Consider the following 25,980-nt stretch of genomic DNA (forward strand, 5'->3'; position numbering starts at 1 on the left):
CATTATGCAGGACAAAGCAACCTACTTGATCAACTTATTCACCACCTTAAAAGTTCACTCCCTCCATAATGTGGTTGCAGTGTGTACCTTCTGCAAGATGCGCTACAGTAATTTGCCAAGACCTTTCTGGCAGCTCTCAAACCTCTGACCTCTGTCACCTAGAAGGAAATGGCACCCCCTTCAGGTTCCCCTGCAAGTCACGCACCATGCTGACTTGGAAGTATGTTGTTGTCCCTTCATTATAGCAGGGTCAAATTCCTGGTATCCTTTACTGGATAGCACTGTGGGAGCATCTTCATGATATGGATTGCAGCCAGGGGACTTGTACATTGCTTTTTTCATGACCGCTAGATGTCTCGAAGGGCGGAATTTTCTAGCCCTGCCCGCCACTGGGATCGTCTGGTCCCATCAAAAGTCAACAAACTTTTGACTGGGCTGTCGAACGTACCATGGCGGCTCCTGTCATGACGGGGTCAGAAAGTCCTGGCCAAAGTGCTTTACAACCACGGCAGTACTTCTGAAGCCTAGTCACTGTTGTAACGTAGGAAATGCAACAGCCAATTTGCACACAAGAAGCTCAGCACTGTGATAATGATCAGATAGTCTGTTTTTTATGATGATTGAGAGATAACTATTAATCAGGACATGGGATAACATCCCTGCTCATCTTGAGTACAGTGGAATCTTTAATACATCCACCTGCGAGGCTGGACAGGGCCTCGGTTTAACACCTCATCTGAAAAACCTGTACTGTACTGTAGTGTCAGCCTTGAGTGGCACTTGAACTCACAACCTTCTCACTCAAGGGATTTGTTACTAATACTTACTGTCTAAATTTGAAATTTCCCAGCATTAAGCAGGGTTTCAGGGCTCTATTGGAAGAGCAGCTGAGATTAGCTAATTAAGGAAAGCAGCTCAAACCAGTTTTTCTGTAACTGGGGTCAGTTTACTCAATAGTTTGAGAAGGATATTTGAACAGACATTTCAGTGCGACTTTGAACAGAGTGCTGGAGCTTGGTGATTAAAGGAGTTAGGTGAGAAGAGGAAGTAGGTGTTCCTTTGTTTTTGCCTTTTCTGACTTTTTCACCCTTTAGGAATTGGTTCTTGCTTGACTACACAGGTCGAAGATAGCTCTTTGATGAGTACGTGGTAACTGGTTATGGTCTGTTCAAACACTAAGGTTTAAAATAATATATAAACTGCTGGTAAGTTAATAAAATATATTGAAAAATACAAATAATTAATTGAATAAAATAATTTAAGCAGTTAATAAGGACACATTAAGGATGGCAGGACAGGTGATGTCATGTCAGCAGAATGTGGGAGCTCCTGGACGCAGGGCAAACGCGTCTGCAGTAAATGTTTGCGGCTTAAGGAGCTTCCGCTCAGAGTTATTGAGCTGCAGATACTGTGACGTGCCTGGGGCGGGGGATGTGTGGAAGTTAACTGGATGCTTTGTATCAGTAGGCAGTCCACCTTTTAGGACAGGGCCTTCTGATTTGGTTAGTGGTCAGGGACAGGAAAGTGTGACTGCGAGTGAGGCAGGTAAGGGGACCCAGAGGGCAGAAGCTTCAGCCTTTGCTTTTGTCTAATCGGTTTAAGGTCCTTTCAGCTTGTTTGTATGAGATCAGGATGGATGAGCTGACGGACCATGGTACAGGAGGCCATTCAACTGGGAGGAGCAAAAGGAATGTAGTGGTAGAGGGGACAGTATAGTGAGGGGGTTTGACACTTGTCTGCAGCAAAAAAACTGCTGTTGTTAGGCTAAAGGCTCTTGCTGCTGGTTAAAAACACTAAAAGGCTGTGTTGCCTGCCCGGTGCCAGGGTTCAGTTCACCTGCTCAGGGTTGGAGAGGAACTTGCAGTGTAAGGGGGAGGATCCAGTCATCGTGGTCCATGTAGGTACCAATGACATGGGTAGAACTAGGAAATGGGTGCTGCATAGTCAGTATGACAAGCTAGGCACCAAATTAAGAAGCAGAACTTCAAAGGCAATAATCTCTGGATTATTACCTGAGCCACGTGCAAATTGGTATAGGGGAATTAAGATTAGGGAAATGAATGTGTGGATCAAAGACTAGTGTGAGAGAAATGGGTTCCAGTTCATGGGGCACCGGCATCAGTGTTGGGGCAAATGGGATCTGTACTGTTGGGACGGTCTACACTTGAACTGTGCTAGTACTAGCGTTCTAGCAAGCTGCATAACTTGGGAAGTAGAGAGAGTTTTAAACTAAACACTGGGGGCAAGGGATCAAATTGGGAAGATGTGGAAAATCAAATAGTAGAGACAAGGCAAGAGAGAAAGGTATTATGGGAAATGATAGACTGTGGCAGGAATATATAGAGTACAAAGCTAGGAGTACATCACGTAAGGCTAGAGGTTAGAAAAATAATAGGACAAAACTCAAAGCTCTATCTGAATGCATATAGCATTTGTAATAAAACAGTTGAACTGAGTGTGCAAATAAAAATAAATAAATATGATCTGATAGCCATTACAGAGACATACATTCACACAAATATACAAAACAAACACAGTCCCCTGCAGAGGTTGGAAGATAGGAATGTTTCTTTTAAAAGGATAAAATTTGAAGAGATCTTGATGCTGTTGATCAAACAGAATTCCGGTCACAATAGATCTGGAAGTTCTCTTAGATGGATTTGTTCATGAAACTGTCCTTGGTGACACTTTCTTATCACAACTTTGTGTTGTGACTACTTCTGATGAGACGTTTCTGAGGAACGTTTAACACAAAGGTGGGAGACAGAGTGTTTTCCTTGCAGCTTGCTTTGAAGACACACCCTTCACTCTGCCTGAGAGTTTTAAAGACTAAGATGTTCAAAGACTACTTCTCTTAGACAAATCAGCAAGAGTCTTTAGCCTTCGGTCTGTGCGCAAGCATGATCCAGACCTCCCTGGTGCTTGCCATTTCAACACACCACCCTGCTCTCATGCCCACATGTCCGACCTTGGGCCTGCTGCAGTGTTCCAGTGAAGCTCAACGCAAACTGGAGGAACAGCTCCTCATCTTTCGACTAGGCACTTTGCAGTCTTCCGGACTTAATATTGAGTTCAACAATTTCAGATTATTAACTCTCTCCTCCATCCCCACCTCCTTTCCGATCCCCCTTTTTCCAATAATTTATAATTCTTTTTTTAACAAATATATTTTTCTTTTCCCATCTATTTTAAAATTTATTTCGATGTATTGTTTCATCTCCACCTTTTGGCCCATTTCGATCCCTTCCCCCTCCCACCCCACCAGGGCCATCTGCCACTAGCTTGTCCTGCTTGTTAGCCTTAATGTCCCCAATTGCACATCCTTTAGATATTATCACCACCGTCAACACCCCTTTGTCCTTTTGTCTATGACATCTTTGGCAGTCTCTTCTTGGCCTCCACCTATCACTAGCCCCCTGTTGAGCTCTACCTGTCCCATCCCCTTCTACCAGCTTAGAACCATAGAAAAGTTACAGCACAGAAGGAGGCCATTTGGCCCAGCCCGAGGACACCCAGGTGCCCTTTCTAATCCCATAGCCCTGCAGCTTATAACACTTAAGGTGCAGATCCAGGTACTTTTTAGAAGAGTTTAAAGTTTCTGCCTCTACCACAAACTTGGGCAGTGAATTCCAGACACCCACTACCCTCTGCGTAAAAAAGTTCTTCTTCATGACCCCCTTCACCTTCTGCCACTTAACTTGAATCTATGTCCCCTGGTTCTGGAATTCTCCATCAAGGGAAACAATTTTATCCTGTCCACTCTATCTATTCCTCTCATAATTTTGTACACCTCAATCACCTCTCTTTGTTCTAAGGAAAATAACCCCAACCTATCCAATCTCTCCTCGTAGCTACACTTTTCTAACCCTGACAACATTCTTGTAAACCTCCTCTGCACTCTCTCTCTCTCTCTCGAGCTATGATGTCCTTTCTGTTAAGTGATGACCAGAACTGCACACAATACTCCAGTTATGGCCTCACCAATGTTTTATACAATTCCAACATTATATCCTACTTTTATATTCTATACCTCTGCCAATGAAGGAGAGCATTCCATTTGCCTTCTTTACAACCTTGTCTACTTGAACTGCTGCCTTCAGGGACCAGTGTACTTGTACACCAAGATCTCTCAATTCGTTTACCCCTCTTAGTATATTCCCATTTATTTTGTAATCCCTGTAACTGTAACTAAATGTATGACCTCACATTTCTCTACGTTAAAATCCATCTGCCACTTTACCGCCCACTCCACCAACCCATCTATATCGTTTTGGAGATTATGGCTATCCTTTACACTATCCGCTACTTGGCCAATCTTCGTGTCATCTGCAAATTTCCCAATCGTGCCCCCCACGTTCACGTCCAAATCGTTAATATATAACACAAACAGTAAGGGTCCCAACACCGAGACCTGTGGAACACCACTTGAGACAGCTTTCCATTCGAAAGGGCATCCATCGACCATTACCCTTTGTTTCCTGTTCCAAAGCCAACCTTTTATCCAGTTTGCCACATTACCCTGAATGCCATGGGCTTTTACTTTCCTGACCAATCTGCCATGTGGGACCTTGTCAAATGCCTTGCTAAAATCCATGTACACAACATCCACTGCACTACCTTCATCAACCCTTCTTGTCAATTCCTCAAAGAATTCAATCAAATTCATGAGGCAAGACCTTCTTTTAACAAATCCATACTGACCATCCCTGACTAGTCCATGCCTTTCCACATGACAGTTAATCCTATCTCTAAGGATTGATTCTACTAATTTGCTCACCCCCGATGAAGACTAACTGGCCTATAATTTTTTGGCATTTCCTTTGATCCCTTTTTAAACAATGGAACTACATTTGCATTTCTCCAGTCCTCTAGCACTTCCCCTGTATATTTCATTACATTTCTATATTTTTTAGTTCTGATGAAGGGCCATACGGACTCGAAATGTCAACTGTATCCTCTGTAGATGCTGTCAGACCTGCTGAGTTTTTCCAGGTATTTTTGTTTTTGAGCAAGAGTCTTTAGCCTGGCAACAGCAGTTAACATAGATACGCAAAGTATCTCTTCTCTCTCCAGGCGTTCTCCACTGGACATCTCTGACCCGTGGTTTCTTGAAGAATTATGTAGTCACAGCCCCAAATTAATATTGCAAACTTCAAAAAAAAAACCCAGAAGGCAGAATGTCCAAAATTGAATGTCCTTCAAATTTTTCAATAACGGGTTCCTCTCACCTTTAAGGTGCCACATCAAAGGTTATGGTAGAAAAGGAAAGCTCATGGTGCAGGGGGCAACATATTGGCATGGATAGAAGATTGGCTAGCTAACATGAAACAGAGAGGAGGCATAAATAGGTCATTTTCTGGTTGGCGGGATATAACAAGTGATATGCCACGCGAGTCAGTGTTGAGGCATCAACTTTTTACGATTTAAATAAATGACCTGGATGAAGGGACCGAAGGCTTGGTCGCTAAGTTTGGTGATGGTACAAAGATAGGTAGGAAAGTAAGTTGTGAAGAGGATATAAAGAGGCTACAGAGAGACAAAGATAGGCCAGGTGAGTGGGCAAAGATCTGGGAAATGGAGTATTATGTGGGAAAATGTAAAACTGTCCATTTTGGAAGGAAGAATAAAAAAGAAGCATAATATCTGAATCGTGAGAGATTGCAGAGCTTTGAGATTGAGGGCATGGGTGTCCTCATGCATGATCTAAAGAAGCATAATATTTGAATGGTGAGAAATTGCAGAGCTTTGAGATTGAGGGGCATGGGTGTCCTCGTGCATGATCTCAAAAGGCTGGCATTCAGGTACAGCAAGTAATTAGGAAAACTAATAGAACGTTATCATTTATTGTGAGGGGAATTGAATATATAACTAAGGAGGCTATGCTTCAGTTATGGGCATTGGTGAGAGCACATCTGGAATACTGTGTACAGTATTGGTCTCCTTATTTAAGGAAGGATGTAAATGCGTTAGAAGCGGTTCAGAGACAGTTTACTAGACTAATACCAGGAATGGGCTATAATATTCCAAAATTCAAAAAGGGGGTGGAGGCAGAAAGTAGGAAATTATAGGTCAGTTAGTTTAACGTCTGTCGTTGGGAAATTGTTGGAATCCATTATTAAGGATGTAGTAATGGGGCATTTGAAAAGGCAAAATGCAATCCATCAGAGTCAGCATGGTTTTATGAAGAGTAAATTGTGTTTGCCTAATTTGCTAGAGTTCTTTGAAGATGTGACAAGCCAAGTGGATAACGGGGATCCTGTAGATGTAGTCTATCTGGACTTCCAGAAGGCCTTTGATAAGGTGCCGCACAACAGATTCATACAAAAGATAAGATCGCATGGAGTTAGGGGTAATATATTAGCTTGGATAGAGGATTGGCTAACCAACAGAAAGCAGGGAGTCGGGATAAATGGGTCTTTTTCTGGATGGCAAGCTGTAACTAGTGGGGTGCCACAGGGTTCGGTTATCAGTGTGAGGTTATCCATTTTGGTTGGAAGAATAAAAAGGCGACTTATTATTTAAATGGAGAGAAACTTCAGAATGTTTCAGTGCAGAGGGATCTGGGTGTCCTTGTGCATAAATCGCTGAAAGCTGGTATGCAGGTACAGCAGGTAATAAGGAAGGCAAATGGAATTTTGGCATTTATTGCTAAAGGAATAGAGTTTAAAAATAGGGAAGTGTTGTGGCAACTGTACAAGGCATTGGTGAGACTGCACCTGGAGTACTGTGCACAGTTTTGGTCCCCTTACTTGAGGAAGGATGTAGTTGCACTGGAGGCAGTTCACAGGAGGTTCACTAGATTGATTCCAGAGATGCGGGGCTTGTCTTATGAGGAGAGATTGAGCAGTTTAGGCCTATACTCGCTAGAGTTTAGAAGGATGAGAGGAGATCTAATTGAGGTATATAAGATGCTAAAGGGGATAGACAAAGTAGACGTAGAGCGGATGTTCCCACTCCTGGGGCATTCTAGAACGAGAGGCCATAGTTTTAGGCGACGGGGTGGTAGATTTAAAATCAGAGATGAGGAGGAATTACTTTTCTCAAAGGGTCGTGAATCTGTGGAGTTCACTACCTCAGAGTGCAGTGAATGCTGGGATGTTGAATAAACTTGAGGAGATAGACAAATTTTTAATTAGTAATGGGTTGAAAGGTTATGGGAAGAGGGCAGGAAATTGGAGTTGAGGCCGAAATGAGATCAGCCATGATCGCAATGAATGGTGGAACAGGCTTGAGGGGCTGAATTGCCTACTCCTTTTCCTAGTTCGTATGTTCTTATAAGGGAAGGTTGGACAGTTTAGGCTTGTATCGACTGGAGTTTCGAAGAGGAAGAGGCAACTTGTTTGAAACCTTTAAGATCCTGAGGTGTCTTGATGGAGTGGATGTGGATATGATATTTCCTCTTGCTGGAGAATCAAAAACTAGGACTCATTGTTTAAAAATAAGGGGTTGCTCATTTGAGACAAAGATGAGGAGAAATATTTTTTCTGAGTGTTGTGAGTCTTTGGAACTCCCCTCCTCAAAAGACAGGGAAACAGAGTCTTTGAATATTTTTAAGGCAGAGGTAGACAGGTTCTTGATTAACAAGGGGGTGAAAGATTATCGGGGTTAGGCGGGAGGTTACAATGAGATTAGCCATGATCGAATTTAATGGCGGAGCAGGCTGAAGGGGCCAAGTGGCCTACTCCACCTAATTTGTATGTCCGTATATAAGGGTAATTAGGGATGGGCAGTAAATGCTGGCATTGCCAGTGATGCCCACATCTGGTGAATGAATGACTGACTGAGCAAGATAACTTTCTTGTCCTGTAAATATCTGTTAAATCTAACACTTGAAAAGCTGGGCTTTACTTGTTGGATCCTGGATATTTATACTGATGAATCAACATAATTGCAGCATTAATGTTTTCCTTAGAGATGATATAATTAATTGTTATGCTTGGGCCAGGAATGTTACACAGAATTAGTGTGTGCCAAGTACTTTTGGTTCTAGGAATGATTAGATTTTGTATTCTCTGTTTAAGTCAGAAGTGTGTTGTCGGTTTTGAATGTGCTTAGAATAAAATGCACATCAAACTACTGTGCATGCCAGAGCATAAGATGACTCCCACCCATTCCCCCTCCACTAAAAAAAGTCTTAGCTCTCCTTAAAGGTGAAGACCAATATTAAGAAATTTACATGTACAAAGATTTGTACCTTCATGTTGGCATTCATTGGTCCACATAATTTCTCTTTCACGACCAGTATATTCTACACACTTAGTGTAAGTTGTTCTGCTTTGCTGTTCTAGCTTTTTGATATTTAATTAATGCCCCTCTTCCTGATTAAATTTACTGTTTTTAAGATGTCTGTATTTTTTAAAATCTTGGTGGATTGTATCTGATTTTTAAATCAAGGGAAACACCCAAGCACATTTGCTCCTCCAGCCCTGTGATGATTAATCAGCAATTCTCCCTCCCAATGCATGACTTCAATCCAGCTTCCTGTTGCTGATTTGTAGCCAGAGACAACAGAAAGAAGGCAATCTTCTAGACAATCTTTTAGAAGGCTAGAAATATGGGTATGATAGCTTGGTGTTTGCAGTACTAGAGTACCAACCTACTGGTTATGAATTCAAATTTCACAGTGGCATTTTATGAAACTGAATTCAGTAAAGCTGGTTGTGTGTGGGTTAGGTTCAGAAAATGACCATGGGATCAGCCTTAAAAAAAAATCTGGTTTCTGAATGCTTTTTGGGGAAGCGAATGCATGTTTGACTCAATAACTCAGGGCAGCTAGGGATAGGTAATAGGCTGTGTTGTTCACACCCCAGGAAAAGATTTATCAATGCCTAATCTGATACCACTATTCCTGGCACTGACCTTTGACTGAAACTTTTTATGTACATAGTCGTGTGTACGCCTTTGCTGATTAACAAAGTAGCTTGAAACAGTTTCTGGCACTTCATGTAAGACTGAGAGTGATACAATTTTGTGGTTTAACCATCAAAGTGTGTTACGTAGAATTACATAGATGGAAGTAGTCATCATTTTCTTGCTATAATGAGAGCATGTATCAAACTGTATATTGAAGTGAGGCTTTTTTTGAAGTGTATCTGTATATGTGCCAGGAATGGGTGGAGTTCAGCCTTCATTTCCTTACTTCTGTAAACAAACCCTGTGATCACTTAAGTAATATTTAGTTAAATTATGCAGTAAGGCTACTTTTCCCCCACATATTGTTTTTGTGTTGTAACTGAATGGCAAATGTTTCCTTCGAAAGCAAAGCATGATCAGTTGGCTATAATGGTAAAATGAACAATGACTAAGATGCTGGGGAATTGGTTTGCTGACCTGCATAACCACATGGTATTATTTGTAATACCCAATTGATGTTGTCTCAAGGAATTGAAGCAAAATTGTGAATGTGTACAAATTTTTGTACAGCTTGACCTGGGAAGGACAGCATAAATATAGATTCTATTCAAAAATTTTATTGTATCTGAAGGAGCATTTTGAGTCTCCAATTATGTCTGTCACCGGTGGTGGGTTCAATTCGAAGTGCAATGGAAATATCATGTGTTGGAGTAACTGATGGACTTGGGTGCAATTTACCTGCATTACTTTGTTAGTTACATGTTAAATATCTGATTGACAATGTTTACTGTGAAAAGCAACTCTTGCTTGTAACTAAACTAATGAAACAGTTTTCAGTCAATCTAAATAATGACCAGTCTTAAAAAAAAAGACTGCTCATGTCTTCAAAGAAAGAAAAATATTGAAATTAAAACAATGCTGGAAATACTCAGGTCAGGCAGCAGCTGTGGATACATGTTAACTCTGTTACTCTCCACAGCAGCTGCCTGACCTGCTGAGTATTTCCAACATTTTCTATTTTTAATTCTAATTTCCAGCATCTGCAGTACTTTGCTTTTGTATTAAGAAAAGTTTGATACAAGTTGCATTTGAGACTTCAGCAGCAGTTGGTAAGAGGAAAGTGTTCATGCTAGCAGAAGACTTGCAAAGGGAGAAATACACAGCTGTGGTTTATTGGTTACAAGTATAACAAAGTAAAATATTTACAGGAAGACGTGATGGAACTTTCGACCTTGTCTGTAGAATACTGAATATCCTATCCTGTTCAATCACACCATGTAAAAAGAACTTAACAAAATATACAATATCCAGTATGAAGAGTTTTCTTTAAAAATATGCCAGTGAATTAGCTCTCTCCTGTCCCAATTTTTCTTTTTTTTCTTCCTTGGAGCTGATGACTCTTGCTGAAATAAGGTTCTTACGGGTGGCGGCAGGCCTTTAGTAACTCTGCAGTAGTGGAAACTTGTGCAAATTCACAAATTGAATGCTGGCAGCCAACTCTTGATTTAAGCTTTTGGTTACTTGCCAGAATATTGCCTTATGTAGCTCATTCAAGTTTTGCTGTATAACTTCATCATAGAGGACATTACAACTGAGTTATACAAGAGCACTTTCTAGTAAGGATCACTAGAAAACAGGATAATGCACCCTGCTTTATTTTGCTCACTCCCCTACTTCCCATGCACAGAGGCGCTGAGACCATTTAAGCTGCTGCCCTCTATTGAGATTAGTTAACTTCATAGAGACTGGCAGTCAAAACTGTGGCCTTTTGGTATGTTGGCTAAATGCTGCACTACTTTGGCCTGTTTTTCATGCAAACCTATTAAGGTAGAAGTGGTTTATTTTAGCTAACATATATTGTTTAATTTCACTTTTTTTTCACTCTTTTTCCTTCCCTCAGTTTTCAAACATTTGGATGATTTCTTCTGATGTCATTATGTGTCAGTGGTTTCAGTATGGGCATCTTGTATTTCATCTGGGTCAGGTGTTGAGAGCAATAAACTTGTCATAGTGCTTCTGAAGGAAAGGTTGGTCAAGATTCACTGAACATCAATCCTACCTGCTTTGCATGTATCAATTATCCTTGAATATCATGTTATTGATAAACCGAAAACCTGTCAACACTCAGTGTCATGGCTTACACTTTGGGTGAAATGTCAGCATACTTCTCGTGAAACTGTGCCTGGCTGGACAGCTACAAAAGATGGACACTTATTGACAGTGCCAAATAACTTGCATCCTAAAAGATACAAGGGGCACTCTGTAACAATGGAAGATTTGCAAATTACCAATTATAGCCAGCACCTATACACCTTAAAACATGGGACATGGCCTGAGATCACAGTTCAGAATGCTACATAGAGTTGCAACAACTTGTTTTTATATAGCACCTATAACAGTCCCCCCAAGGTGCTTAACAGGCGCATTATCAAACAAAACTTTACACTGAAGCACATGAGACGATAATAGGACAGATGACCAAAAACTTGGTCAAAGAGGAAGGCTTTAAGAAGGACTTAAAGGAGGAAAGAGAGGTGGAGAGGTTTCAGGAGACAATTCCAAAGCTTAGAGCCTCAGCAGCTGAAGGCACAACCACCAATGGTGCAGCAATCAAAATCAGGGATACTGAACAGGCCAGAACTTGAGGAGTGCAAATATCTTGGAGTGTTGTAGGGCTGGAGGAGATTTTAGAGATAGAAAGGGGCGAAGCCATGGAAAGATTTCAAACAAGGATGAGAATTTTAAAACTGAGGCCTTGCTCAATTGGGAGCCAATATAGGTCAGCAAGCACAGGGATGATGGATGAAGGGAATTTGGTGTGAGTTGGGACATGGGCAGCAGAGTTTTGGATGACCTCAAGCTCACAGAGAGTAGAATGTGGGAAATGGTCAGGAGTGCTTTGGAATAGTCTAGAGGTTTCAGAGGCTTAGAGTAAGCTTCCAGAAGCAGATAAGCTGCGGCAGTGGTGGAGTTGGATGATGTTTTGGTTTGGAAATAAGACCATCCTGGAGCTGGCATGGATATGTGTTCAGAAGCTCATTGTCAGGTCAAATATGACACCAAAAGTCTGGTTCCGCCTCAAGCAATTGCCAGGTAACCTGCCTTTCAACCCAACCAGTCTCTGGTGTTTTATGCTCACTCGAGCCTCTTCCCATCTTTTCTCATCTAACTCTATTAGCATAAATCGCTATTCCCTTCTCCCTCATTTGTTTGTCTAGCTTCCTCTTAAATGCACCTATACTATTCACTTCAATTACCTCTATGGTAACTATATTTTTTAAACCCTAGTGCTTGATTAACTTTTTTCCCCCTTAGACTTTATTGACCTCTATTGCTACTTTAATGATTTGAATATTTGTGCGCCCAGATCCTTTTCTTGCTCTATCCTATTTAGATTCAGCAGTATGTACTTCATCTGAGTCTGAGTCATGATGACTTATGAATTCCTGCCTGTACCCGAGCTATGACTTCCAACTCATCTCCCCATGGCAGCTGCTCATGCTGGTATTGGGGTTTGAATTACCCCTGCAGCTGCTGTCTTTACCAATTGGAGTTTGAATCATTGCTGCAGTTGCTTTTACTGCTGATATTGGGGCTTGAATTGCCCCTGCAGCTACTGTCCCTGCTTTCAAAAATAATGCATGGCAGAAGTTGTGCAAGCAACTGACCCCACTTGGACCCAGAAGATACATATGCATCCAACCACCCTCACAGTTCATTCGTCTATTGTCTTGAGAATGTTGTGAAGAACAGGTTCCAATACACAGTTACTGTATTTGGCCTATGAGTTCCTTTGTTATTTCTGCTTCCAAATTGAAGTTCTTAGCATTTTTGCAGGTGATTAGGCACTGATTATAATCTTAATAGGTTCTTGAGCAAGATTATTGAGAAAATGTTCACCAGGAAAGATTTGAGCAAATGGTTGCTAAACCCAAGCATAATCGTATACCTGGTATGTAGCAATGAATCTTAGGAGAAAGCATTCCTGCTATATATACGACCTGTCCGTCCACATTATGGGAGTGGTTTCTGTGTGCTCGGTCACAATCTGACCCCACCTCCAGCCCACTCTGTCAACAAAAAAGCCATCCAGGATGCTGAGCCTCTAGGTATAACCAAGATCAAGGCTTCAAATGGGTGGCTGGAGTCATTCTGCAATTATCACGCCATCTCCTTTCAAGTCATTTCAGGTGATTGTACCATCGTCACCCCGCTATTGTTAGTGACTGGAAGCAATGTTTGGCATCCATGATTGAAATATATGAACCAAGGAACGTCTGTTACATGGATGAGACCAGTATGTTTTTCTGTGCCTTGCCCAACTTCTGGGTTATCGCTGGCTCACCATCTTCAGAAAGCAGTGTAAACACAGCCACACACTGACTTCTGCAAAACTGTGGGGAAGTTCACCAAGTCTCTCAACCTTGTTGTTCAACACAGGTGTATTTGTAGCTTTTTTAGATTCATTCTTGGGATGGAGGTGTTGCTGGTAAGGATAACATTTTTTACCCATCCCCAGTTGCTCTTGAGATGTTAGTGGTGAACCACTTTCTTGAACAGCTGCAGTCCATGTAGTGTAGGGTACACCCACAGTGCTGTTAGGCAGGGAGTTCCTGAACATAATCATCCTTCCACACCCCGGGAGCATAATTAGAAAGCTGAGATAGACCAGTGTGTTTTTAACTTAATGGGGTAAGGACTACTGTGAAGTGCACAGCCAAAACCTCTGGTCATTCTGTTTGTGAGCATCCATGCTGATTATTGTCTTTCCACTGTCAGTCTTGTGTTCTTCCAACTCAAAACCACTTCCATTCTTCAGCAAAGCTATAATCAAAACTGTGAAAACCCATGAGTGCAATTATCTGCTAAGCTCTGTCGATATGAAGATCATTTCACAGTCTGCATCCAGCCTGCAAGATTAATCATCCTCCAGTGAAATTGCCTGACTTCTGCAGTTGAATTGTCCCTGCACTACAGCAGGTCAAACCATCTGCTGTCATCTAATCCTTCACCAACTGCAGCTTCCTTGTCAGGGTTGACGAAACTGGGGAGTCAATTGACATACTTGATCGTTCTCCCCTGTCCATTCCCATGTCAGCTTGTCCCCTTTGACACTGAAGCTCCTATTGAGCAACTGAACTGAGATCTGGGAACAAGATTTCATTGACTCCTACTCTCGCCTAAGTGCCACAACCTGTGTTGATGACAATGATGACGCAGAAGGCGAGCAAGCAATTGACCCCATATGAGAAGTTCTCACATTCCAAGTAGTATTTTCCATAATGTCCAAGATCAGTTACTTGTCTCCCACAAAAGCTATAACAGTTGTTTTCCTGCAAAGTGTGACTGATTGCTACGTAGAGTAAAAGGCAATATTGTCCAGGCATCAATCACTGACTAACTTGTCAAGTGACTCTTAAATAATGAATGATGAATGTGTGATTTTAGTTGCATGAAAATAAGATTACTGCTGAATAAGAAATTTGTTGTTTTTGGATTAATTAGTATTTACCAGTAAAAATCATTTAGCCAAGTACCATATGAATAGCCTGCCTAACCAACTGATGACCATCTTCATACAATCTGCTAAAAATGCTGCATGTATAGTGCACACAATGACCATATTGAAAATAAGGTCAAGTGCAAAAAATGACCAGCTTATGCTATTCCCTTAGCTGTAATTTACATATTTTGCTATATCTTGAACTTACTGTGTTTTCAATGTTCTGTTCATCCCTCCCTAGTGCTGGTGGCTGTATTGTATGACTGGAAACTCAAAATTTATTTTAGTCCTTGGGTTATTGTACATTATAAAAATATTTTGCAAGGAGCAGCAGTATGATCACTGGGATTTCCTGATATATCTGATAAAAGAATTACCACCTAATCAGAAGCAAGTAACTAATCAGATGCAAAACATAATTACTCCTGCTGATTACTCACGCCAAAGGAATCGATTGTACTTGGGAAAAATGTTCCTGCAGTACTGGGACATGTTTTGATCTGTCTTGCAGTCACGATGTTCCTGAAACATGGTGGAATGCTAATCAAGAGAGGATTTGTATTTGATAACAGAACAGTGGACAGGCTCCGATTCCCTGTACAGAAGATTTATGTTCTACAGTGAAAAATGCAATTTTTGGAATTTTTGAACTGTGCAGGTGGAGGTACGTGAGATACCAAACTTAAATTTCATAATCAAAAGCCTTGCATTTCTTTATTTTTACGTTTGGTGCTGTAAGTACAGCTTGTTCATTATGACCTGAGGTGAATTATTAAACATGACTTAGGTTAATAAATAGCAGGCCCTGTATTTAAAAAAACCTACTTGGCTGTTTGATTCCTGTTCTTTTGTGAATTGAATTGTTCATGTAAATACCAGCCTGAGGAAAAAAAATGAAACTGAAAGCAAATTGCTACATATGCTAGAAATCTGAAATGCAAACTGAAAATGCTGGAAACACTCAGAAGGTCAGGCAGTATCTGTGGTGAGAGCAAGGTAAAATTAATTTTTCAAATTGATGGCCTTCATCAGAACTGGGAGATGTTAAAAATGATCAGAGCCAGAGGATAAAAAAACTGAAGAGGAATGTATGGTGATTGATTAAGTGAAGGACAGGAGATCATTAAATAACAGACGTGATAATATTGTGTTAGAAGAAGATAATGAAAGAAATAGAAGATGTGTCAATGGCCATAGCAGATTAACAGAGGAGGAGGGATATGTGAAAAATCGAGCAAAGTGGCCTGGGAGTTTGGTGGAGGAGAAAAACAGGTGACAAGAATGCAGACTGTCTCACCAGCTGTGTACTGATGGGGGATAACTATCCTGAGCACTAGTTTGAAGTAATATCATCCCTTTTCAGTGGATATCATGATCGGAGAGAATACTTTACAATGGGGAATCTGGAACCAGGCGTTTCCCATTCAAGATGAAGATGAGGAATTTTTTCTGACTGATTAATCTTTGGAATCCTTGACTCCAGAGAGCAGTGGAAGCTTAGTCATTGAATATATTCAAGGCTGAATTAGACAGATTTTTGATTAACAAGGCAGTCGAGGATTTGGGTGACAAAAATGAAAGTGTGATGAAGGCACTATGAGATCAGCCATGATCTTATTTGAATGGCAGAGCAGGCTTAAGGGGGCCAAATGGCCTGCTCCTATTCCTGTTGGTTTTATGAAGCTCAGTGGACATTCGAAGCATGGGACTGCATGTTGTGAGTGGGTACTTGACAACTTTCTGAACTCAACATCAATTTCAGATCTTGGAAACAACGTTTCCACTTTTTCTGAGGTGGGCTGTTTGAGGCCTGCCTTGGTTCTCTGGGACTTCATCCCTGTTGTTTGATTATGTTTTAGGCCCTCCAGTCTCACTCCTCACACCACCCATTCCCATGCCCCATCCATGCCAACTCATGCCAACCCATGAACCTACCTACCACCCCTTTTCCTTACACAATCTATGCCAACTCACTCAGTGTCCACCATGGGCATACCTCAGGAGCCATGTTGAGATGAAATAAAATAAAGTTCTAAATATCTACTACAGCCATCACTATATATATCAAAAGTTAGTCCCATTCATGAAAGCCCATTCTGTGCATTTAAATCCCCTCAAGAACGTGATCCCTTATTAAAACATGCAAAAGCAGTTGTATTCATAATCTGACATCAAAGACAGCTAATTGTTTCATAACCTCTTGGAGCTGTCAATCAAACTGCTGTGATAATAGCTTATGGAAAGCAGAGAAGCATTAATAATACTACAATGATCGCACTTGGAGTTTGGTCAACAAACAGCTATTGAATCTGCTAGAACAAATATTTTCCAATTCACAAAGACACAGGCAGGCTGTTAATTTTTAAAGGGCTGCCCATTGAAATAACTTGACAACTTGATGGTTCTACATACCTTTTCTGCCCTTCAGGAGCATTTGCGATTAAAGATTCATAACTCCCACCTACAGTGAAAATTGGGTCTCTTTGAATTCAGCACTAAGTTCAAATGGCTCCGCTGAGTTCAGGTTTCCCATCATATTGGAGTCAGGTCCTCCCACTCCTAAGTGAAAATGGTTTCTGTTGGATATAGATGAGGACTTGAACCTTGAAAAGTGTGAGGTGATACACTTTGGAAGGAGTAATTTGACAAGGAAGTATTCAATGAACGGCATGACACTAGGAAGTTCTGAGGGACAAAGGGACCTTGGTCTGTGTGTCCATAGATTTCTGAAGGCGGAGGGGCATGTTATTGGGGTGGTGAAAAAAGCATATGGGACACTTGCCTTTATCAATCGAGGCATAGATTACAAAAGTAGGGAGGTCATGTTGGAGTTGTATAGAACCTTGGTGAGGCCACAGCTGGAGTACTGTGTGCCGTTCTGGTTGCCACATTATAGGAAGGATGTGATTACACTGGAGGGGGTGCAGAGGAGATTCACCAGGATGTTGCCTGGGATGAAACATTTAAGTTATGAAGAGAGGTTGGATAGACTTGGGTTGTTTTCGTCGGAGCAGAGGAGACTGAGGGGCGACCTGATGGAGGTGTACAAGATTATGAGGGGCATGGATACAGAGCAGCTGTTCCCTTTCATTGACGGGTCAGTCACGAGGGGACACAAGTTCAAGGTGAGGGGCCAGGGGGTTTAGGCGGGATGTGAGGTAAAACATTTTTACCCAGAGGGTGGTGACGGTCTGGAATGCGCTGCCTGGGAGGGTGGTGGAGGCGGGTTGCCTCACATCCTTTAAAAAAGTACCTGGATGAGCACTTGGCACGTCATAACATTCAAGGTTATGGGCCAAGTGCTGGTAAAGGGGATGAGGTAGGTAGGTCAGTTGTTTTTCACGTGTCGGTGCAGACTCGATGGGCCGAAGGGCCTCTTCACTCTAAGATTCTGAGATTTTGTGACTTCTGGAACAGGGTTCCTTACATCATTTTGGATGTGCTGCAGAGTTCCACGACATAATCCAGGCCATTAACTCTGTTTCTTGAATGTTGCTGCAAAAAGAAACATGCCTAAGCTTTTCGTCTTGCGCTTATCAGGACACTCACAGGAATACCAACATAATGGGGAAAACTACAATTTATACTGATTGGTTGGCAAGTGGCATTGCAATTGAGAAGCACCACTGATGGTGACTGACAGTTAACTGCCAAGCATTGTTTGAAATTTAAACCAGGCAGCTTGACCCTGATTGGTCAAGGCATTGCCCTGAGGAATGAGTCAGCAAATGGCTGTCACTTATTTTGTTTAGTTGAAACAGGCGCAGTGTATGTACATGTTCTTTTTGTCTGCAAAGAACAGGGCCCTGTGTATTAATATTATAGCTTTCAGTACACGCAAATGTACTGCATTGTGAGCCGAGTGACAATTGGTTGTCAGCGTAATTCTTAGCACATTGAGGATTATTTAACAAATGTTGTTCAGTAGTGGAATCACATCTAATGTTGGACACTATTTTGAGTTTTGCAAGCATGGGCTGGTTGAGCATGGTCTGTATGCTCTGTTTCTGCCTACACAGATGTTGCCTGACCTGAATGTTCCTGGCATTGTCTGTTTATATTATGTATTGCATCTGCAATATTTTGCTTTACATTGTATTTCTCTCTTTATTTCTTCTGCACCCTGGCCCTGCATGTATCATACTTTGTAAATTGCTTGACAAAATACATATAATTTGCAGCTTGAAAACAACCATTCCACACAACCAGTCTGTACTGGCATTTACCCTCTATGTAAGAAAATAGTGGTAACCTTGACGTTCTGGTTGTGTCTGAGCTGAGCTTCTGTCTTCATAACCTGTCCTTCACTAAACTGTTTATTTCAAGTTCAGCAGTGTTTCTTACATCCATTCATCTCTCACACCTGTAGCAGATGAAATACTCATCCATGCTTCATCTCCTCCAGACTTGAAATCTTGAGTACTGTATTCAGTGGCCTTACAAGCTACCTTCAGCACAAACTAATGTGCTATTCAATTAGGAGCATTTTGTTACCTTTTAAGTTTCCTTTTCTTATTTATTCTCTGGATATGGGCATTGCTGTCAAGGTTTGCCTTTTTTGCCCATTCCTAGTTGCCCTTGAACAGATGGTTGCCTGCCACCTTGAACTGGTGATGTTCATGTGGTGAAGTTGCTTCCAAAATATGGGAAGTTAAGGATTCCATGATTTTGACCCCAGCAATGATCAAGGAACAGTGTGAGATGTCAAAGCCAGGATCGTGTGCAACTTGGAAGCGATAGTGTTCATGTGCACCTGCTGCTGTGGTGTTGTGGGCTGCTGGTTCATGAGGTGCTGCTGAATTGTGGCAAGTTGTTGCGGTGCATCTTGTCAATAGCACACAGTGTTACCCACAATTTTCTGGTGTTGGAGCGGGCCGATGTTTAGGTTCGTGGATGACGTGCTGATCACTTTTTTGCCCTGAATGGTACTGAACTTTTTGGGTATTATTACTGCCACGCCCATTCAGGCAAAAGGAGAATAATCCATCATATTCCTAATTTCTGCTTGTTGGTAGTAGCAAGACTTTGAGCAGATGAGCCACTGGCCACAGAATACCCAGCATTTGACCTGCTCTCGTAGCCACAGTATTTGTTTGGTCCATTTGAGTTTCAGGTCAATGGTGACCCCTCCATCCCAACCGAATGCTATTACTGAGAGGTTTGGCCTTGTCTTTTGCATTCACATGTTGTCTCTGCCAGAGTCATGATTAGGGATAGTCACAGATTTTCCTGTTAGTTGCTGTGTTGTCCCTCACTTCTAGTTCATGACTAGATGTGATAGATCGGGTAGGTTTGATCTGCTCTGCTGATTGTAGAATGGCAAATACTACTTGGTAGTCCAGATGCATTAGAAGTGTAAATCCCAGTAATTTTGTCCACATTTGTATTTGCTGTATAAACTTCAGTAATAGCCGAAAATTCCTTAATTTTTCAAATACCTCAATTCATAATTCATTAAAACAGTGCTTGCGAATGCCAACTCGGTGCAATCCCCATGCACCAAGGCTTATGTCTAGAGCTGGGAGCCGTTCAACGTGGCATTTTCCATTGATGCAGCCCTTCCCATTCCTTCCCTTCCCCAAACACCCAAACAGCATTGAAACCACAGGCCCAGCTAATCCTGCGACTTCCTCTCCCAGGCTGTGGGGGTTTGAGGGAGGCTCTGAAGCAGGAGCACCGCATGATGAAACCTTATCAGGGAACAGGCTTGCGTTTGACACTTCTTTGGGAGCACCATGTTGATGGATCATTACGTTCGCCTAACACCCGACAACCGTAGTCAACGGATCAATCTGGAACTGAGTGCCATGTTACCTGAAAGGCTGGGAGCTCCATGTGCAGTTCAAAGTTCATGAGACTGGGAAAAAGAATCATCATAGTGATAGGTTAGCTATCTGGTACACAGGATTTGTTAAGCCCAAGCAACACATTTGGAAGCAAAGATAAGTTCCATGGTTTAGAACTGTTCATTGTTACACAACCAAATGAAGAGAGTGCTGATTGGGTGCTTTGGTACATCTCAACAATGGCTTCCCCCATGACCTTTTAGTTGAAAGTAAGGCCCTCAATCATTACCCATGTAAAACTTGAACCCCTAACTAAATGAAAGTCTCAAAAATTCGACTTTTACATGCGTTTTACAGCATTTAGTTTTTTTCATATTTTGATATTATCTGAAAAAAAGTAATTGTGCTTGTGATGCCCTGGTCCAAAATATATATTTTACATAACCAGAGGTTTTTTCTGTGTTTGGTAGCTTAGTGCTATGGTACTGTATTTGCAGCGCAGAAGTTGAGAGTTCAATTCCACTGTGGCAAGTTGTGAAATTGAAGTAAATAAATCGGGTAATTTACAAGCAAACACCAAAACACCTGAAAGCTGCCTTGATTGTTGTTTTTTTTAAGATAAGATCCAACTAGGTCACCAGTGTCCTTCAGGGAAGGGATCCTACCACTCCTTTCTACAGGGTCCATGTGTGATTAATGTCGCACACAATTGACCCAGTACTCCTTAGGATAAATAGGATGAAAGCTCTCTTTCCAGTGTTCCCCACATCACCGGAACAACTTGAAAAATAATTGTTCTTATTTCTTTATTTCTGTCTCTATCTGGGTTATCATTATAACGAAGCTTAAGTACAACTTTTTGCACTATGAAATTTTTGATTACCCTATTGATTTCTAAAGTAAACATAGTGCCATATTGTACTCTGACTTATTCCATTGTCCACGCTCAGCAATGAAGCATTTCCAAAGTTTCCTGAATATTGATTGCATTTTTTTTTGGAAAAACTCCTGGCATGTAACTTTATTATTGATCTTTTCCTTTACAATTGCATGCTGATTACTCTTCACCATGCTTTGAGTTTTGGCAAAAGATCATAAGCCCTGAAATGGGTGCTGCTGAGAGCTACCAGCATTTTCTATGCTTTGAAATTTCTAACGTTTGCAGCATTTTGCTTTTTCTATGTTGCAGTTGTACTGGAACTGCAGACTGTTGTCATAAAATGGCTTTGGAATGGGATTGAGAGCACCCTATGAGACCATCTGCCTTCTCAGCTGTGGCTGGTGTTGCAGAGAAACCAAGGAACCAAGGGTTATCTAAGTGTCCAGGAATAAAGAGGAATCTATGTTCATACATTGGAAGCCAAACTCATGACATGGTTTGAAAAGTAACAGCAATCTTAAGATTGCTAATCAGTATGATAGATGTCTAGGATTTATTAATACTTTATACTATCTATTTAAAAGAAATGATTGGAAGATCCGAAGGCTGAGAGTTTGTCATACTTCACAGATTTCAGTACTTGAATAAAATAAAACAAGATATTGTTAATTTTGACAACGCTATTCAATGTTGTAAGTGAGATAGAAGCCAGGTTGGAGAGGTTAATTCATTTACGGGACATGAGAGTTGCTGGCTAGGCCACCATTTATTGCCCATCGTTAATTGCCCATGAGAAGATTGGGTGAGCTACTTTCTTGAACTGCTGCTGTCCCTGTGGTGTAGGTACATCCACAGTGCTACTGGGAGGGAGTTCCAGGATTTTGACTTAGCGATAGTGAAGAAACTATATTTCCAATTCAGGCATGGAGGGGAACTTGCAGGTGGTGATGTTCCTATGTACCTGCTGTCCTTGTCCTTCTGGATGGTAGCGGTCATGGGTTTGGAAGGTGCTGTCTAAGGACCCTTGGTGAGTTTCTGTACTGCATCTGGTGGATGGAACACACTGCTACCACTGTTTGTCGGTGGAGGGAGTGAATGTTTGTGGAAGGGGTACCAATCAGGCTTTGTCCTGGATGGTGTCAAGCTTCTTGAGTATTATTGAAGCTGCACTCATCCTCCTGACTTGTACCTTGTAGATGGTGGACACGCTTTGGGGAGTCGGGAGGTGAGTTACACGTCAGAGGATTTCTAGTTTCTGACCTGCTGTTGTAGTCATAGTATTTATATGGCTCATCCAGTTCAGTTTCAGGCCAATGGTAACCCCAGGATGTTGATAGTGGGTGATTCAGCGATGGTAATGCCATTGAATGTCATGGGGTGATGGTTAGAATCTCTCTTGTTGGAGAAGGTCATTGCCTGGCACTTGTATGGCACGGAGGTTACCTGCCACATGCCAGCCCAAGCCTGGATGTTGTTCAGGTCTCCCTGCATTTGGACCTTGACTGCTTCAGAATTTAAGAAGTTGCAAATGGTGTTGAACATTGTGCAATCATCAGCAAACACTCCCCACTTCTGACCTTATGATGGAAGGAAGGTAATTGATGAAGCAGCTGAAGATGGTTGGGCTGAGGACACTACTCTGAGGAACTCCTGCAGTGATGTCCTGGAGCTGAGATGATTGATCTCCAGCAACCACAATCACCTTCCTGTGTGCTTGGTATGACTCCAACCATTGGGGAGTTTTGCATTGATTCCCATTGACTCCAGTTTTTCTCAGACCTTTAATGCCACACTTGGTCAAATGCTGCCTCCATGTCAAGAGCAGTCAAATTCACCACACCTCTGGAGTTCAGCTCTTTTGTCCATGTTGGAACCAAGGTTGTAATGAGGTCAGGAGCTGAGTGACCCTGATGGAACCCAAACTGCGTGTCAGCGAGCAGGTTATTGCTGAGCAAGTACTGCTTGATAGCACTGTTGATGACCCCTCCCATCACTTTACTGATGATCGAGAATAGACTGATGGGCCAGTAATTGGCTGGGTTAGATTTGCCCTGCTTTTTGTGTACAGGGCATACCTGGGCAATTTTCCACATAGCCGGGTAGAAATCAGTGTTACAGCTGCACTGGAACAGCTTGGCTAGGGACACAGCAAGTTCTGGAGTGCAAGTGTTCCGTACAATTGCCGGAAGATTGTCAGGTCCCCATAGCCTTTGCAGTATCCAGTGCCTTCAGCTGTTTATTGATACTATGTGGAGTGAATCGAATTGGCTGAAGATGCTGTGATGCTGGGGCTCTCTAGAGGAGGCCGAGATGGGTTATCCACTCAGCACTTCTGGCTGAAGATTGTTGCAAATGTCTTCTCTTTTGCACTGATGTGCTGGGCTCCTCCAGCATTGATAATGGGGATATTTATGGACTCGCCTCCTCCAGTGAGTTGTTTAATTGCCCACCACCATTCACAACTGGACGTGGCTGGAATGCAGATATTTGACCTGATCTGTTGGTTGTTTAATCACTTAGCTCTGTCTATTGCTTGCTGCTTATGCTGTTTGGCATGCAAGCAGTCCTGCGTTGTAGCTTCGCCAGGTTGACACCTCATTTTTACGTATGACTATTGCTGCTTCTGGTATTCCCTTCGCACTCTTTGTTGATCCCTTGGCTTGGTGGTTATGGTAGAATGGAGGATATGACCATGGGGCCATGAGGTTACAGATTGTAGTTGAATACAATTCTGCTGCTTCTGATGGCCTGCAGTGCCTCATGGATGCCCAGTCTTGAGTTGCTAGATCTGTCCGAAATCCTGACAACCCTCCACTGTTGTGTGGCACTACCACCATGCTAAATGGATATTTGTCTCCACAAGGACTGTGTGGTGGTCACACCTGCCATGACAGTATCAGCACCGCACCCGGGCAATTGGTGAAGATGAGATCAAGTATGTTTTTCCCTGCTTACTGCAAACCCAGTCTGTAGTGGTGCTATTGAGCCACTCTTTGTGTTGGACATTGAAACCCCCCATCCAGTGTACACTCTGCATCCTTGCCACTCTATATTCAATATGGAGGAGCACTGATTCATCAGCTGGGGGGGTGGTATGTAGTAATCAACAAGATGTTTCCTTGCCCATGTTTGACCTGATGCCACGAGACTTCATGGGGTTCGGAGTCGATGTTGAGGACTCCCAGGACTCCCTCCTGACTGTATACCACTGTCCCGCCACCTCTGCTGGGTTGTCCTATCCCACCAGGGATGGTGAGTGTGATTCCATGAGTATGACTTGTCAGGCTGTTGCTTGACTAGTCTGTTGAATTTTGGCACAAGCCCCAGCAGTTAAGGAGGATTTGCAGGGTAGACTGGGCTTGGTTTGTCATCTGCTGTGGTGAGATTCGAACCTGGGTCCTGAGAGCATCACCCTAGGTCTCGGGATTACCAGTCCAGTGATAATATCACAATGCCACCACCTCCCCTATGATGATTACTGTGGAATAATGGCCCTCTTTCAGCTCCTTAACCTCTCAATTTCTGAAACAATTGTCAACTGCTATGTAGACTTCCGTTGTGGTCTGCGTGAAAGGCTGAGTGCTCTGGTTCTACTTCTACCCATCATGCTACAGCTAAAAAATGTACTCAAGCAGCTTAATCTCATGTGCCTACAGTTTTTTGAAAAAGCATCATCTTTTATTCATCATCTGCATAATAAATTTTCCTCCTACTTGGCATCTACTGTTTATTCATCCTTAATGTAAGGCATTTTGAAATGTCTGACGGCAACTGACCAGCTTAGAAGTACAATTTTTCACTGCCATAACATTCTACTCAACAACACTATCTACAAACACTGTACTAGCATACACTTGTTTACAGGTGATGGTCATTTCTGCCCTTTTAAACCACCATCAACTCTGAAGGCCACACTATATAACTAGTTTCCAACATGAAATTCTGCTTTAGCTGAAATTTCTTCAGCCCAACATTCGTAAAAATAAGGACATCCTCAGCTGCCCTGTTGAATCAGGTGGTGCACAGCCTTAGCAGTATGCATGAACTTCTAAATTGTCCTTAGGCCAGTCTGGTTAGTTGCAATCTCCGCTCTTGCCTAAGTCATACTTTAATCACCTCAAATATTTATTTCTCTAATGTTCTCCTTGCTGATATTCCTTGGCTGCATTGTTCAGAGCCTTCAGTTCAACAAGAATTTTTCAGCCTATTCCCCTCCTGCTTACCCTTTACACTAATATTTAACACTGGGTCCCTGCCCTGAGAGAATCATTTTAAAATTATCCTTTTTTCCCCCCAAAATACATGCTTTTGCTTTTTTCCAACCTGATTTTTCTTTAGCCATGTGTTTTATTGCCTCCACATTATTATTGGTCTCCAGCTTCCTCTGTTCCATTGCACCTGTATTTCGAACCAGCATGACTCTGATCCTGTGAAGCCGTTCCTAAAAACACTTGGCCATGCTATCTTTCAAAAGTATTTTGACATACTCTCCTGTTCTATCATGTCCTTGATCCTCCCTGGCACCTCCTACTCAGTAACTTCAAGTATCCTGCTTGAGAATCCTGTTTTTGCATTTTTGTAGTGTGAAGTTAGTGGTAATAAACCTTTTATTAAATTGATGTGCAATAAAACAACATTTGAACTTTTAAGACTGTATTTCTTCATAAACTTGTAATTGTGTTTATGCTTTTTAATCAGTTGAGACAGTTGACTTCTGTTGAAGTTGTTCAGGGGAGTAATTGTATTTCTGCTGGGAGTTAGTACAGAGTCATAATTATGATGACTCCATGGGTGCTGATTTAGATACTGTTCATGGCCAGTATTTTATTGTTGAAATTTTCTGATGAAAGACATCCATTTTGGAAGCTTTAGAAATTAAGTTTAGAAAAAAATGTACTTGTGAGTAGGTTGTAAACCTTGGTGACTGTTTGTAATGCTTACAGACTGGAGAGATGCCA

General features: G+C 41.9%; 1 protein-coding gene across 2 annotated transcripts in view; it reads left to right on the forward strand.

The window, feature by feature from the left end:
* Positions 1 to 25,980, forward strand: part of ptk2aa (protein tyrosine kinase 2aa) — a 551,780-nt gene that overhangs the window by 15,532 nt on the left and 510,268 nt on the right. The window contains exon 1 of one of the 2 annotated variants that reach the window (XM_041189013.1): positions 14,931 to 15,020. The exons of the other annotated variant lie outside the window; for it this stretch is intronic. Within the exon in view, the coding sequence (XP_041044947.1) occupies positions 14,984 to 15,020 (37 nt within the window). The 5' untranslated portion in view covers positions 14,931 to 14,983. Of the gene's footprint in view, positions 1 to 14,930; positions 15,021 to 25,980 lie in introns of those variants that run through there. 2 annotated transcript variants of the gene reach the window in all.

The sequence above is a fragment of the Carcharodon carcharias genome, chromosome 6, assembly GCF_017639515.1.
Source record: "Carcharodon carcharias isolate sCarCar2 chromosome 6, sCarCar2.pri, whole genome shotgun sequence".
In the NCBI taxonomy this organism is placed as follows: Eukaryota; Metazoa; Chordata; class Chondrichthyes; order Lamniformes; family Lamnidae; genus Carcharodon; species Carcharodon carcharias.